This window comes from Cynocephalus volans, chromosome X (assembly GCF_027409185.1).
Source record: "Cynocephalus volans isolate mCynVol1 chromosome X, mCynVol1.pri, whole genome shotgun sequence".
Classification (NCBI taxonomy): Eukaryota; Metazoa; Chordata; class Mammalia; order Dermoptera; family Cynocephalidae; genus Cynocephalus; species Cynocephalus volans.
Window position 1 is genome coordinate 61,493,453 of NC_084478.1, and position 17,240 is coordinate 61,510,692.

The window sequence follows — 17,240 nt, forward strand, 5'->3', positions numbered from 1 at the left end:
CACTCATAAAAGCCCACTGAGTTTCTAGGTTATGGGACGTAGATCTGACCCCTTGGTGGGAAGAGAGTCAAGATCATGCTCTAAGAAGAGTAGGTGGGATGGTAGACATTGTGTGGCCTTCTTTGGAAAATATGAGGGTACTTCAAGAAGTTTATGGAAAAACAGAATTAAAAGATAGCATGATCTTTCAAAAAAAAAGAAAAAAAATGGGCCAGCCCACGGCTCACTTGGGAGAGTGTGGTGCTGATAACACCAAGGCCACGGGTTTGGATCCCTATATAGGGATGACCAGTTAGCTCACTTGGGAGAGCGTGGTGCTGACAACACCAAGTCAAAAGTTAAGATCCCCTTACCGGTTATCTTTAAAAAAAAAAAAAGATAGTATGAATCTTTCCATGAACTTTTTGAAGACCTCTCATACAATTTGCCATGCCTCATTACAAGTTCTATTGGTTCTGCATACTTAGCATTTGCATTTAGCATAAATTTGGTTATCAAATTAAACTGAACATTAAAATATTTTTCAGTCTTATTTTCTTGTAGAAAGAAAAAATAATTATCAAGTTGTTTAAATGTAATAATTTGACTATAGCACTAATCCCATGCATTTGATTTTCTCCTCCCAACTTATCCATCTTCCATGGTGGAAATACAAACTGTTTATGCTTAAAAATGAAAAATAAAGAAATAGTGATGCAAACATGTTATCTAGAGCTGCTCTGTCCAGTAGAGTAGCCACTAACTACCTGTGGCTATTGAGCCCTTAAAATACGGGAATGAGAAACTGAATTTTTAAATTTATATCTAATTTAACTTAGCCTGATTTAAATTAAAAAACTGATACTCAATCCAGTTTTCAGAAAAATTTTAGAATATTTGGAACAACTTGGGTATATGAATCTATTTTTTCAGTTGTAAATTTTACGAAATATAAGTACAGATCAAGTATCAACAATGAAAATTTAGCATCTGACTTAAAATGTGCTCTAAGCGTAAAATAGACAGCAGATTTCAGACTTAGTACAAAACAATGTCAACTATCTCAATGATTTCCTATATTGATTACATGTTAAAATGATAATGTTTTGATATGTTGAGTTATATAAAATATATTGCTAAAATTAAGTTCATGTTTCCTTTTACTTTTTTAATGAGGCTATTAGAAAATTTTTAATTACATACATTGCTTGCATTATATTTGTATTGGGCAGCATTGATCTAGAGGCAGGGAGGTAAGTACCAAAATAACCGTATAAAAGTGAAAATGGTTTTTCATAACAAAACTTATAAAACCAGTTGACAGTTTAAACTACATGCATATATTACTTTGATAGAAAAATATGCTGAGATGGAAGGAAGGAAAGCCCTCAGGCCCTACATCTCACCACTTTGCTTAGGAAGTTATTTTGGTGGCTAGCTTCCATCTGAATACTAACATAGCACGTGCATATTTATGGACACGTAAGCTATAAACAACTTTTAAACCCTGGAGGCCTCATCTTCTTTGTCAACATTTGATATCCGATTTTGCCATAAAACATTACATTGGCTTTAATTACAGCTGAATGAGACCCTGGAGATGCTCCCATTTTACAGATGAGGAAACCGAAGCTAAGGTATTTTAAGAATCTGCTCAAGGTCACACAGCTACCTAATGACAGAGCTGTGTCTCTCTTGTGATTTACATAGGCTAGGAAAATACGCCAATGTAGATAAAATAATATGCATACTATATTATTCTAAATCAATATAAATTTAATGATTGCACATTTTGGACAAAGAAGTAAAATGTTCTCCTTCAATGTTATGGATCTTCAATTCCTATAGTTAAGAAAATACACATTTCAATTTTTTTTTCTATTTTCAAAATCTTTTCTTTTCCTTTTTCTTAGCCTAAGTCATTTGCTTGGTAAGAAAGGGGATATTAATGACATTGTTTATTTTACTCATACCCTATAAAAACTAGTTGCGGAAATAATCTCTCAACCAAATCTAGATTAAAAAAAAAAAAAAATCTACAGAAAGCATTCTACTTAAAAAAGCCATTTTCCTAGTAAAAATTGCCTTCCTTTCATAAACTGAGTATATATTTATGAATACCTACCAAGTACAAGGCACTGCGTTAGATGTTATGGGAGACGAAAAAAGACTTGCATCCTCACGTGCCGTGTGCTCAATGAGTTTGCAATGTAAGTGCCACTAGAAGCAGAACTGTACCTTGCTCTGCAGCAATTGCTGGTTGCATTATAAATAGCTTCACATAAAAATGGAATATTTGTGGGGCCCTACCCCCTGATGACATTGATATGCTTGGGGTTGTACCCCAACTTAAAATGGGGCCTTGGGTAAGTCACTGATTCTCTCTGAGCCCCAATTTTCTCATTCAGTGGCTGACACATGCAAACAATCACATCTGTTGAGTGAATAAAAAATGAGTCTTTTAAATGAGAAAAAAAATAAATAAATAGCTTCACATAAAATTCTTATCTTAGTTTGCTTGGGCTGCTATAACAAAATACTATAAACAACAGAAATTTATTTCTCAGAGTTCTGGAGGCTGGGAAGTCCAAGATTAAGGTGCTGGCAGATTCAGTGTCTGGTGAAGGCCTGCTTCCTGGTTCATAAATGTCACCTTCTCACTGTGTCCTTACATGGTGGACATGGCAAGAGGTCTCTCTCAGGCCTCTTTTATAAGGGCACTAATCCCATATGAGGGCTCCACCTCCATGACCTAATCACCTCCCAAAGGCTCTACCTCATAATACCATAACCTTGGTGGTTAGGAATTCAACATATGAATTTGGAAGGGACGCAGACATTCAGCCCATAGCAAATCTTCCTACTGAATTGTATAAATAAATCATTTTGAGGTTTTAAAGTTTAGATAGAATATATATAAACACATATCTTAACATTTTACTTCAGTTTCCAAAATCATAATTTATACATTGATGGAGTTTGTATGTATTGTCCTCCCAAAACTCATGTGGAAATCTGATCCCCAATGTGGCGGTGTTGGGAGCTGTTTGATTCATGGGGGCAGATCCCTCATGAATGGATTAATGCTCTCCCTGGGGGATGGGGGTTGATGTGAGTTCTTGCTCTATTAGCTCCTGCAAGAGCTGGTTGTTTAAAAGACCTTGGCAACCTCTCTCTCTCAATCTCTCTCTCTCACTCCACCCTCCCCCCTCCATTCCCCCTCCCCTCCCCCTCCCTCTCCTTCTTGCCTTGTAATCTGCTTGCACCTGCCAGCTGCCTGCCACTTTCCTCCATGAGTAGAAGCAGCCTGAGGCCTGTGCCAGATGCAGCTGTCCCAAAATCGCAAGCCAAATAAACCTGTTCTTTATAAATTACCCAGCTTCAGGTATTCTGTTATAGCCACATAAAAATGGACTAATACATATATGTTTTAATTAATCAGGAAAAATTTTTTCTGAGTTTCTCAGTTTCTGTCTGGGCCATATTTTACTATGAGCATTAGTCCACTGGATGAAACGCTTTTGTTTTTCTGCTTCATACCTACTAAGGTCCCTGGCCAAAACTTCCAGCTATATGGGTTGAGACATTTCTGCCATTGAATTAGAATAAGTGATGCATGGGCTGCTGGCCAGTTAGTTCACATGATTAGAGTGTGGCGCTGATAACACCAAGGTCAAGGGTTCATATCCCTATATGGGCCAGCTGCCAAAACAAAAAACAAAACAAAAAGAAAAAAAAAGAAGTGATGCAGAAGTACTCGGTATTAGTTAAGGGCTAACTTGTGTTAGCTGAAGAAAGGAAGGAAGGCAGGGATGGAGAGAAGGAGGGATGAAAAAAGATGCATTCATAGCAGCTACAAAACTCATAAAATACTAAGAATTTGCCATGAAATACATGAGTCCTCTATAAAGAAACTCACGTATTTCTGGAAAGACAGAAAAGAGGACCCAAACATATTATGTGCTTGAAAGAAACGACTGTATAAAGACATAAATTCCTACCAGATTCATTTACAAAATTAATGTAATCTCATTCAAAATTCCAATGTAAATGTATAAAATACACAAAATCAGTATGGCAGTTCCTCAAAAAGTTAAATGAAGAATTACCATATGGCTCACCAATTCCACTTCTGGGTATATACCCAAAGGAATTAAAAGCAAGTACTCAAACAGATACTTGCACCTGAATGTTCATAGCAGAGTTATTCACAATAGCAGAAGGTGGAAACAACCTAAATATCCATCAAAAGATGAATAGATAAACAAAATGTGATATATTCATACAATGGAGTATTATTCATCCTTAAAAATGAAATTCTAATGCATGCTACAACATGGATAAACCTTGAAAACATTATGCTAAGTGAAATAAGCCAGACACAAAAAGACAAACATTGTATAATTTCATTTATATAAGGTACCAAGAATAGGGAAATTCATAGAGATAGAAAGTACAGTAGTGGTCACCAAGGGCTGAGGTGGAGGAAAGGGGAGTTATTGTTTAACAGGGACAAAGTTTCAGTGTGGGATAATGAAAGATTTCTGGAAATGGATAGTCTTGACGGTTGCACAATAATGGGAATGTACGTTATGCCACTGAATGATAAATTTTGTTATGTATATTTTACCACAATAATAAATAAATGAACTATTAAATTTTTAAAAACCGAATAACTAAAGGGTACATTGCTTATGGGGATATATATACATACACACCCCCCAAATTTAAGATGGTGGTTTGTGGCCTATGTTTACCTTAGACCATCTTAACCATTCTCTCCAATTTTGGTAAATATGCTTGTACATGTAAATGTCCAATAAAAGACCCAAAAGGACAATTATCAGTAGTAGTTTACCTCTGAGTAAAGCAATAGTATTGATGAGGGGAGCCTAAGGGGAATTTCACTTTTTACTCCATGAACTCCTATGGAGGGAGAGAAGAAGCAGAGATGGAGGGAGGGCTGTAGCTCTAACATTTTCTTTCTTTCTTTTTTTTTCTTTTTTTCTTTTGAGAAAAGAAAATAGAAACAAAATAGTGAAGAAACAAAGTATAAAGTTAACAAGTAGAATAATGTAGATGTGTGGGTTTTGTATATGACAAAGAGGCATTTTAGGCATTTTTAGGTACAGTAATGATATGTGGTTATTTTTTTAAAGCATCCTTATCTTTTAGAGAAACATACTGAAACATTTACAAATGAAATAATATGTCCGGGATTTGCCTCAAAATAATACAGGATGGGGGAAGGGAGGTAAGGTACAGATAAAATGAGATTGGCAATGAATTGAGAGTTATTAAAGTTTGTTGATGGATACATGAAGATTCATTATATTGTTCTCTCTGTTTTTGTATGTTTGAAATTTTCCATAATGAAAAGCTTTTGTAAGGAAAAAACTCTAAACATAAAAAACAAAACTATGAAATAGTAGAAGTAAATGACAGAGAACATCTGTTTAAATCTTAGTGTTGGAAAGTCTTCCTAAGGAAAACAAAAACCCAAAAGCTGCAAAGGAAAGGAAAAGATTTACAGATTAAACAGCATATTAATTTTAAACCTAGAGCATGCTGCATTGACTTGTTCACGTGAGAAGCGTTGTCAGAAACCCATGCCTAAACATTGAAGTCTATAGCTAAGATTTCTGACTTGAAGTATCTTGGTTTTCCCTGAACACACCCTCTTAATATATATGTATGTCTTTCTTGCCCTGCGTTACTACAGGCCTCTTGACATATTATTTTAGCTCTTCTGAAAGATGACTGCTTTCTCTCTTATTCTCTCTGCCTGAGCTCCCTACCATATATTTTGGGTATGCCCCATGGCCTAAGTTTTACCTTAGACCATCTTAAACATTCCCTCCAATTTTGGTAAAAGTGTGCGTGTGTGCCTGTGTGTAAATGCTCAGTAAAAAATCTGGGAGGAAACTCATCATATTATCAGCAGTTACTTCTGAGTAAAGGAATGGGATTGGTGGGTGAGTGCAAGGGGGAATTTCACTTTTTACTCTATAAACTTCTATATTGTTAGATTTAAAATAAAACAAGAGTACTTTTATATAAATAAAATGGAACATATAATATTTTATACTATGTTTACAATTTCAAGGCAATTTAAATCCTCCAAACGACTTGCTGGAGGTTGTAAGTAGAAGAAGCTTCTGCTGCTTATAACCTCAGGCAAGTCTTCCTCTTAAAAGCCTTTGTTCTACCGGGACGTCTCCACAGGATGGTCTATATTACTGCAGAAGAGTGCTGCAAGTGACAGAACAAACGCTTAAACGATAAGAGTCTGTTATCCCACATAACAAGAAGACTAGAGGTAAGTAGGTTCTGGGGTTGGTTGATAAAGAATCCTGACCACACCATCAAAGACCCAGGTTTTTTCCACTTCTCCATTCTGCCGCCTTCAGAATGTCGGCTTTGCCCTCAGGCGGCCTCCCCACATGAGGCTGCATGATGGCTGCAGATATCTGAGTATCACATCTAGAAATGACATGTCCAGAGGAAGAAAAGGAGGTATCTAGGACTATTGTCCTTTTCCTAGGATCAAGGAAATCTTTTGCAGGAATCCCCAGTAGACTTCCCCTGGCATATCATTTGCCAGACCTCAGTTAGTTACCCATTCTTAAACCAGTCATTGGCAAGAGGAATGGAATTAGCATGTCTGGCTTAGAATGATCAGAATCCATTCCATGCTCACCTTTTCACTTCAGAAACTGGGAATGAGGGCAGTTTCCTTTGAAAAATGGTTGTACGGGGAGAGGTGAGTACCTGAACATTAGGGTTCCTGTTAAGAGGTAGACAGGAGGGAGTGGATGCAGGATGTGGGCCACACACTGTCTGCTACAATGTCCTGGGACCTCTCAATCTCATCTTGTTCCAAATTGTACCCCTCGCTTATCGTTCATGCAGAATCTGACTTCCCTCATGCATTTCCTTTTTGGGGGAATATCATCATTGGTTGCCCAAGCCGCCCAAGTCAGGAACCAGCAGGTTATCATGATGTTTCCCCTTCTCCCTCCCTGCTTAATCAGTTAGAAAATCTAGTCAACCATACCTCTAAATTGCTTTTGATTTTATCTCTTCATCCTACGGCTGCTGCTTTTTTGTCTCATTCCATATTATCTCTCACCAAAACCATTTTATTAGTCTATTTTCTAACATATAGACATTCTAATTATAAAGCTATCACATATCTACCATATAAATTTTATGTATATAATTTTATAATTATTTAATTATATAATTTATCTAATTAATAAAAATGGATTACATAACTTTTTGGGAAATTTAGAGAATGAAAAGTTTGTACAATAACACTGCTCAGAGATAACTATTGTGGACATTTTTGTGTATATCCTTCTTTGCTTTCTCTATTCATGAATCTACATATATAGATAAATAGTTACTTTATTTTATAAATTGAGATCAAGCTGTTTTATAGTAGTTTTTATTAACAAAACAGCACAAACTTTTCTTCATGGCAATATATATTCTTCTAGGTTATCATTTTAAGAGCTGCATTATATTTTACCATATGTAGGTGTTGTAATGTAGTTAAACAAACACTTATTGCTAGATTAGGTTTTCTCCAGTTTTTTATATCATAAGTAATACTTACAATGAACATATTGGTAGGTAAATCTCTTACACACATTTGTGAGGATTTCCTTAAAGTAAATAAACAAATTACCAGAAGGGAAATTGCTAGCTCAAAGCACATGTACATTTTTCCCCATTCATTTTTATTATGAAATGTTTCAAGCAATCCTAAAAGTCTACTGGATATAATAATAAATACCTATATACCCAACATCCGGTTTCTCAGACCTTAACATTTTGCAATATTTACTTTAAATCTATTTTCTTATCAAAATAAAAAATTAAGACATATTGAAACACACTAGTTGGACCAGATCACATTCTTTCCCTGGAGAAATCACACTCCCAATTTAGTGTTTCTCAGTCTCATGAAGGTTTTTTTACTTTTTATATATATGTGTACACATATATTTAGATATGCATATGCATGCATAAACAATATATAGTATTATTCTGTTTGTTTTTAAACTTCATACTGCACACATTCTCCTATGACTTGTTCTTTTTGTACAGCATTATTACATGTTTGAGGCTTATCCAGGTTTACACATGTAGTTCTAGTTCATTTATTTTTATAGATGTTTGTCTGGTATTCATTATATGCCATCGAATTTTAATTTTCTTCTTGGTGAACATTTATATTGTTTTTATTTTTTTCACTATTATAAGCAACATTGCTATAAACATTCTTGTAAATGTCTTCTTGTACATATTAGCAAGAGTTTCTGCCTGGGGTGGAATTGCTGGGGGATAGAGTATGTGCACTTTCAGTTTTACTGTATATTGCCAAATTGGCCTCCAAATCTGCAGTACCACCTTACTCTGCCACCAGAGTTTTCCTTGCTCTACATCCTCACCACCACATGGTTTGGCCAGTGTTGCTATCCTCCACTTCCATCCCTGGCAATGTATGAGAGTACCCATTTCTCTGAATTCTTGTCACCATTGGGTATTATCAGTTTTTCAATCTTCTTAATTGTATAGGTCCCCAAAAGAGATATCTGATGATGTTTAAATACACTTTGAGCCTTTTTCTTTCTTCTTTACTTTTTAATTTTTTAATCTTTGTCTTTTTAATTACAAAAATAATGTAAATTATTTTCAAAAATTTGAAAAATATAGACAAGTATAAAAAAGAATCCCCTTTAATCTCACCACTCAAATATGATACTAAATAATATCTAACAGTCACAAAATTAAGTATGTGAGGTAATAGATATGATAATTAGATTAATTTGATTATTCCACAATGTATACATACATCAAAACATCACCTCATACACCATGAATATAAACAATTTATCATTTGTCAATTTTTTTAAATCAACCAGTCAAAATCTGTCTTAGTTTGAATGATTCATACATATTAAAGTTAAAACCTACAATAAAGAATCTAACATTTATTGAATTCTTACTATGTACCTAGGGCAGCTTTAGATACCTAATATTTCCATAAATAAGATTCTTAAATAGGTATTAAATATATATGATATATACACATATATATGATGAATATACATACATATTTATTGCCTTTACAAAAAAGTACCTGCTTTTTTTATAAACTGATTTTTCTCCTAACAAGTAAGCCACATTTTCTCATGTTATCTGTATTCAGGACTAGAGGGTGTTATTTAAAGACTTCCACATTCATATCTATCTGTCTCCCATGCACTGTCCATAAGCTAAAGACCAGGCTGAGCCCAGCACCAGGTCCTAGAGGAGCTGTCTATGGTGGTGCAACAGGCCCAGCCCCACACCTGAAATGGAGTTCACATACAACAACTTTCCAAGCGCATCCCTTAAGGAGGCCAACTGCCACCTCTGTCTTAGGGCCTTCTGCTGGGAACTCCCATCCTATCTGTCCATGGGACAACATAACATGCAACTCCTTTTAGCTACATGGCTTTCCTGTGCTCTCATCCCATACTCCTTTAGGTTTTCTCACTACCACCACCTTCCAATTGCAACATGTCACCTGCATCCTCTGCCTCTTGCCTTAACTGTCCTCCCTTTGAGACACCAAACTCTCTAGACCCTGATCCATAGGAAGTTTGATATTCCATACTCTTATGTGGCCTGGCCCATGTGTAGACTTGAAGAGAGGAAGTTCATTTGGATTTGATCCAGCAGCCATGTCAGAAAAGGGTCTGTAATAGATATATCACTGCTAACCTAGACTACTGTGATAGTTCTTACTCTCTCTTCCATTCTCCCCCACCCCCGGCCCTTCCTCTCCACAAGCCCATCCACGTAACTGTAAGTGAACTTCCAAAAAATCTATTCCCTGCATAAAATACTCCAGTGTGTTACCATGGCATATAGGATCAAGCCCAAGGTCCTGCTTCAAGGCCCTCTGGGATCTCTAGCCATTCCACCTGCCACTTCTCCTGCCTCACTCTACATACTCTAGCAATTCTGAGTTGTTCTCTGCCCTCCTGACACTATTTCGTTCCTTTGTGCCTTTGAGTATACTTCCCTTTCTGCCTAGAATGTTCCCTCCTCCTTGTCTGCCTGGAAAACTCTTTCATCCTTCAAAGTCCTGTTCCAAAGATAGTTCCACAAACTCAAAGTACCACCCCATATATTCCTTATTAGTTACAAGGAGGAATAGCTACCTTTACAATGGGGAAGTCTAGCTAATGCCACCCTAACCAAGTGGTTAAAATCATCATCACCATTAATGGGACAAACAGATAACATATCCCCCATGATGCAATGTACTGAGAATCACACATTCTGGTAGTATTCTTGCCAAAAATATTTCACCTGAATCTAATCCTGAGGGAAAAATCAAACAAATCCAAATGGAAAGATGTTTGCAAAACTCTCCTAAAGTCTTCAAAAGTGCAATGTTCGGAAAGATGAAAACAAAACAAAATGAAAGTCTTGGGAACTGTTCCAAATTCAAAGATGCTAAAGATGTATGACAACTAAATGCAATGTGTGATCCTGGATTCTATCCTGGATTAAAAGGGGAAAAAAAAAAAAAAAAGCTATAAATACCATTATTGGGAGGCTTGGTGAAATTTGAATATGGATTAGATATTAGATAATAATGTGGGGTCAATTATTATTATTATTATTTCCTGAATATGGTCATTGTATTGTGGTCATGTAGGAGAATGTACTGTACTTGCTCTGTACTTGTACTGTTCTTGTTTATGCTAAAGGACTGAAATGTTGTTATATCTGCAATAAACTCTCAATGGTTCAGCAAAAAGAAACAAGCAAATAAATAAATATGTTTGTATATGTAAATAGAGAAATAAAGCAAATGTGGTGAAACATTAACAACAGAAGAATTATAGGTGAAGAGTAAACAGGTGTTCATTGTTCTATTCTTGCAACTTTTCTGTAGGTTTGATATTTTTCAAAACAAAAACTCAGAGAGAATAGACAATAATAATAGGAACAAAGAAATGAAAAGCTTTGATCTAGGTCATGTTTTCTGTGAAGCCTTCCCTGACATCCTCCAACTATCTCTGGCCTCCAAACACACACATAAAACAATGAATCATCCTCTCTTCTGTAGTCTTCCATGATTATATATCTATCTCTCTGACCAAATTATAAGCTCTTGGAAATCAGAGCCTTTGTTGTGTTGGATCTACACCGTGCTAGGGCAACCTGACACAGATTGGATGATCAGTTGATCCTCTTTTCAAATTAATTAAGCTGAATCTTGAAGCTTGGATAGGACTCAGGAAGCAGAGAGGAGTGAGAAGGTTGCTCAAGAGAGGGGAACGGCGAGAGCAAAGGTAAGGAAGCAGGAATGTACATTTTGCATTTACCAAAAACATTTGATTTGTTTGGACAGAACTGAGGATTCGTATAGGTGAAAATGCCTAGCACACAATAGATTCTTAATAAAAGTCTGATAGCCAGTGGCCAAAAAATAAAAAAATTAAAAAAATTCAATGAATAAATGAATGAATGAGATTTGAAAGGTAGGCTTAGATCAAATTGGAAAGGGCCTTGCCTACTGAATTGAAAAATCTGAATATTAGAGCCGGCCCCGTGGCTCACTTGGGAGAGTGCGGTGCTGATAACACCAAGGCCACGGGTTCGGATCCCATATAGGGATGGCCGGTTAGTTCACTTGGGAGAGCTTGGCGCTGACAACACCAAGCCAAGTGTTAAGATCTCCTTACTGGTCATCTTTATATGGGGGGAAAAAAAAAAGAAAGAAAGAAAAATCTGAATATTAACTAGTTCTTAACATCCAGGGTCTTTTCCCAGTGGCAGAAAGAGAATGTGTTCTTGGGCAAGTCCCTTCCACATTTTCCTCACTGGATAACAAGGAAAAGTAGAGACAAATGGGAGTCTAAAAGTGTCCTGTTTCCAAACTCAGGGGGAGGAAACGTCAACTCCTCATCCACCCAGAAAAAATCCCTTACTGAAGTTTTAAGAAATCCAATATTCCTGAGACTAAAGGGTGTCACAGAGTATTGGCTGAAAGAATAAATAAATGAATTTAATACAGGTCATGCTTGTCTTTGAGAATAGTGTCTGAAGTTATTTTGGTTAATTTTTCTACATTTTAAAAATTTAAGTGTATACTTATGAAATACGTAGACTCTAATACTCTTTCAGGGCCTCCACATTACTCCGTAGATCACAAAGCTCCTCCTGAGGTCCTATCTCAAATTTCAGATGCTACTGGCCAGCAGCCAAAAAAACTCAAATGTTAAACTAAACTCTTTTAAATAACTTTAGCCAGATTGAGCTGTCCCCAATAGGCAATTTTTATATTTACTTACTGTTTACGTTCTGTTTTCTTCCAGATAGATTCGTGGGGACTGACAACTTAAGTAATGCAAAATAATTTGATTATGACAACTGAGAAAAAGAAAAGTGTGTTGTGTTTTGAGGTTATCATTTCCTTTACCATCATCAACAGGCTGGCGTCTATGTCATCTGTGTTCATAATCACAGCACACCTTTGCACACAGACCAAATAATGATGGAATGAGAGTGAAGTATATGGGTTTCTTGGCTGCTCTGTGAAACAATTTGTTAGTTTTAAGTTATAGTTCTTTTCCATTTTCAGTCAAATTCTACAAAATTCAGACAAAATGCAAATGTCTGGTAGCAATTTAAATATCAATTTTGGGCTCAGTTATGATGTACCATTAACTTATTCCAGAATGTTTAATATTACTAGGAAAGCACCATCAGTGGTGGTCAATATTACTTATAGTTTACAAAGCATGTGGGCATTCTTTTTGAAGAAAGTAGACAAGATAATTTGAACTGTTGTTTCAGGTAATAAAGCAGAATCAAGTGATAAATCATGTGCGCTCTACGTACAAATGGACTGTGACACAGCTAAATTGGTCACAACTGTCCACCACAGACCAACTTCAGGAAAGATAAAGGGCTCTATATCAGTGAGCAATGCCCTCTTAAAACCCTGCCTCAGGTGTTTGTCAGCAGGAGCATGATTCTATGGTTACAATCAACAAAAGGGTATCAGGCCGGCCCACCAAGCCCAGCCAAACCCATATCTCTCTGCAGTTTTATAGAGATTAGCATATCACATGAGCCAAATGCAGTTCCCCAATTTAAAATATGATACTGCTACTTTGCCCAGAAAGAGCAGAGAAAGCCCTGTTCTTCAACACTAATGAAATAGAAGCAGTCATAGATTTTGTGTTCAGTGTGGTCTAATAACTGAAACGTAAAATAGATATCTTGTAATAGAACATTTTAAAACGTCAAAAAAGATAAGAATTAGGCCTTGGAAAATAAACGACTATGAAGAAAGATAAAAAGAAAAGCGACTGGGGGTTTCTTTGAAGACCCGGCCAGGTGGCTGTGTCCTCCCTGGGACAAGCGGCCATTGCTATGGAAACCGGGCTGTAGGGGATTGCGATGCTGGGATTGTGACGCCGGGTAGGGGGAGTAGAGGAGAGGGCGGTGATCTGTGGCCGGCCCAGAGCCTGGCCTAAGACCTCGCGGCACCACCGCTTTCCAGAACTCACTCCCGAGGTGGAGCACCGAACCTGCACGGACTGACCGCTGACCCACCGCCTTGATGACAGCACCCCCGCGTGCCCTTCCATCTCCGGCTGCTCAGCAGACCTCCTTCCACGGCCTCTCCCAGATAACCAGCAGCCTATACATTGGTAATGGTGCGGTCGCCAACAGCAAATTCATCCTGTCCAGCAACCACATCACCACAGTCATCAATGTCTCCGTGGAGGTGGTGAACACTTTCTTCGAGAACATTCAATACCTACAGGTGCCCGTGGCCGATACTCCCAGCTCGTGCCTCTATGACTTTTTTGACCCGATTGCTGATCACATCCACAGCGTGGAAATGAAGCGGGGCCGCACGCTGCTGCACTGCGCCGCGGGAGTGAGCCGCTCAGCCGCCCTCTGCCTCGCCTACCTCATGAAATACCACTCCATGTCGCTGCTGGAGGCCCACACCTGGGCCAAGTCGTGCCGCCCCATTATCCGGCCCAACAACGGCTTTTGGGAGCAGCTTATCCGTTACGAATTCAAGCTGTTTAGTAAGAACACCGTGCACATGATCAACTCACCGGTGGGTGTAATTCCCGACGTCTACGAGAAAGAGGTCCTTTCCCGGGTGCCAGAGTGAGCCATCCTGGCCAGGCTCTGACATCTGCCGCCCACCCTGCCTCAAGACTCAACTTGAACACTCTCCCTTTGTTGGGAAAGAAAACTGGATAATGGCTTGTGGACGGGCAAGAAAAAAGGGAGGAGGGCTCAAGTTTTTAATGTAGTGAGCCCTATCTTTAAAGAATAAAATTCATAAAATGTAAGATGGTGAAAATGTTTCTTGCCTGGTGGAGGGCAGGTCAGGCTGCTGGGGCTTGGCCGGAACAGGGATGGGGAAGTTGATGCCCACCTCGGATGGACCTGTCCACAACACCCAATGCATGTGGCAGGTCTGGAACCCTGAGCCTTCCTGCCAGAGTCTGGGTGCCCCAGAATCCCATCTGGTTCTTCCCAACCCAAAGTCTGAGCCTTACACATGATGGTACCCCTTGCACTTCTCCCTGTAAGTGCCATCTTCCTGGATAAGTGGCCTTCAAGGGGTGTTCTGAGAGCCCTGGGGGAGCTTCAGGCCATCCCTACCTCCAGCTACAGTGGCTCAACTCTGATTTTCTAGATTGCATTTATACATTAGTTTTTGGAATTGAGGAAACCATTCCATTCTATAAAGTTTTAAAATATTTTTTCAAGTGCTATATTGGATGACTACAAAGTCTCAAGGTGTCCTTGGTGATACCTTACAAGCCTCCGTGAAAAGAGACATTAGTACTTTTCCCAGGGCATATGCTGAGAGAGAGCAGACCTGACACCAGGCCTCAGGGGTTCCTCTCATAGGCCTTGGCTTGGAAGGATGGGGCTGCTGGCCATGACTGAACCCTATCACCTCTGACACCTCCTCCCATTGTGGCCTGGGGCCTCCCAGGGCCTCAGTTGCCTCACTTGTCAAAGCAACAATAGCCCTTCTCCCACAGAATTGTTGTGAGGACTAGGTTCCTTAGCATGGTACCTGGTACATGAATGTTTCCATGCTCAGAATAAAGGGCAATGATACTCTTCAGCTCTGCTAGCTGGGAGTCAGCACACTCATTCTCATAATGTCATTTCTCCTATCTGTGCACAGCCCTTTGTTGTTTATGAAGTGCTCTTCCAAAAATCATCCAGTGTACAAACAAATGGTTTAAGGTCCTTTCAGACCCTACCTCAAAGGAGGACTAGTTTTAGAGCCTTTTCAGAGGTTATGTTGTGTTTAATCCACGTGCATCCAAGGGGTCATGAAGAAGCACAGTTCCAGCTCCCCCTAAAACTCCTTGTTTAGAATCACTGACCGCTACAGCCAGCATCCCGGTCTTTCTAACCACTGGGCTCCATGGGGCACTTGCCGAAGGGATGAATGAGTGAGTCCCACAAGCAGGCCCTGGAATCCAGGATTGGTCAAACCCCCCAGGTACCTGGGTCTCTGGCTTGGGTTTAGCTACTCTAATCCAAGATTTTTAGACAAAAAAAATGAGACAAAAGCACAACTGCTCCTGTTGAAGCAGACCTGTGGGTCCATACCCAGTGAAGTACAAGTGCCCTTTTTCTCCAAACCCATCCCCATCTCCACTTCCACAAAGGGAATGCACAGGCTGCAATTGGGGAATGGGGGCGGGGGGTGAAAATCACTGCTCTAGACAGATCCCCTCCTTTCACAGATGGAAAAGCAGGCCCACAGAACACAACAGTTGCATGGCAGAGTCCTCACAAAACAGGCTTTCTGGCAGAAACCCAGATAGAAAATTTATTTTAAATTATTTTTCAAGAGAAAATTATTTTTCAAAGGAAAATTATTTGGGTATACATACATAAGTGTGTGTATTTTTATTTTTAAAAGATCTAAATTAACATACCATAAAATTAACTCTTTTTGGACATACAGTTCTATGAGTTTTAACACATGCATAAATTCATGCAACCACTGCCATAATCAGGATAAAGAGCAGTTTCATGACTCCAAAACTATGCTTCCCCTTTGTAGTCAAACCTTCACCCCACCCCAACCTCTGGTAAACACTGACCTTTTTTCCTTCTCTATAGATTTGCTTTTAACAGAATGTCACATAAATAGAATCATACAGGATATAACCTCTGGAGACTGACTTCTTTTGCTCAGCATAATGTCTTTGAGATTCACCCATGTTGTATTCCATTGTGGGATGTACCATAGATTGTTTTACATCCACCTGCTGAAGGATATTAAGGTTTGTAATACTTTCCTAAGGGATGCTCTAACAAAATACCAAAAACTGTGTGGCTTAAAACCACAGAAATTAATTTTCTCATAGTTCTGGAAGCCAGAAGTCCTAAATCAAGGTATTGGCAGGGCCATGCTTTCTCTGAACCCTGTGGAGGAAAATCCTTCCTTGCCTCTTCCTAAGCTTCTGGTGGTTGCCAGCAATCTTTGGCGTTCCTTGATTTATAGATGCATCATTCCAATCTCTGCCTCTGTGGTTACATGGCCATCTTTCCTAGTGTGTCTTCACATATGTCTTCCCTCTGTGTATATCTGTATCCAAATTTCCCTCTTCTTGTAAGGACACCAGTCGTTCTAGATTAGGAGCACACTCTACTCCAATATGATCTCATCAAAACTCATTACATCTGCAATGACCCATAACAGGGTTGTTTTCAGTTTGGGGCAATTATGCATAAAGCTCTGTAACACACACACACACACACACACACACACACACACACACACACACACACACACACACACACACAGAAGAAGAAAAGGACCATGTCACCTGGAAAAAAAAAGAATTGTAGAAGTTTAAAAGTAGAATATGAGTTATAGTGAAAAATAACTAGCATTTATTAGGATGCTATCATATGCCAAGCACAGTACTAGGCACTTTACAAATAGTGTCTCTAATCCCTACAACAGCCCTTCAAGGTAGTTATTATTCACATTGTACTAAAGTGGTTAAGAAATTTGCCTGAGGGCCGGCCCGTGGCTCACTCGGGAGAGTGCGGTGCTGATAACACCAAGGCCCCGGGTTCGGATCCCATATACGGATGGCCGGTTCGCTCACTGGCTGAGTGTGGTGCTGACAACACCAAGTCAAGGGTTAAGATCCCCTTACCGGTCATCT

At 38.7% G+C, this 17,240-nt stretch overlaps 1 protein-coding gene across 1 annotated transcript; it reads left to right on the forward strand.

Annotated features, from left to right (window-relative positions):
- The first annotated feature begins 13,621 nt into the window (after nucleotides 1-13,621).
- DUSP21 (dual specificity phosphatase 21) lies at nucleotides 13,622-14,191 on the forward strand. The gene has a single exon (XM_063084637.1). It carries the CDS (start codon nucleotides 13,622-13,624, stop codon nucleotides 14,189-14,191), a length of 570 nt encoding a protein of 189 aa, XP_062940707.1.
- The last annotated feature ends 3,049 nt before the right edge of the window (nucleotides 14,192-17,240 follow it).

Excerpts from the sequence above, each read along its gene's own strand:
- DUSP21 (XM_063084637.1), top strand. The coding sequence starts at position 13,622 with ATGACAGCACCCCCGCGTGCCCTTCCATCTCCGGCTGCTCAGCAGACC.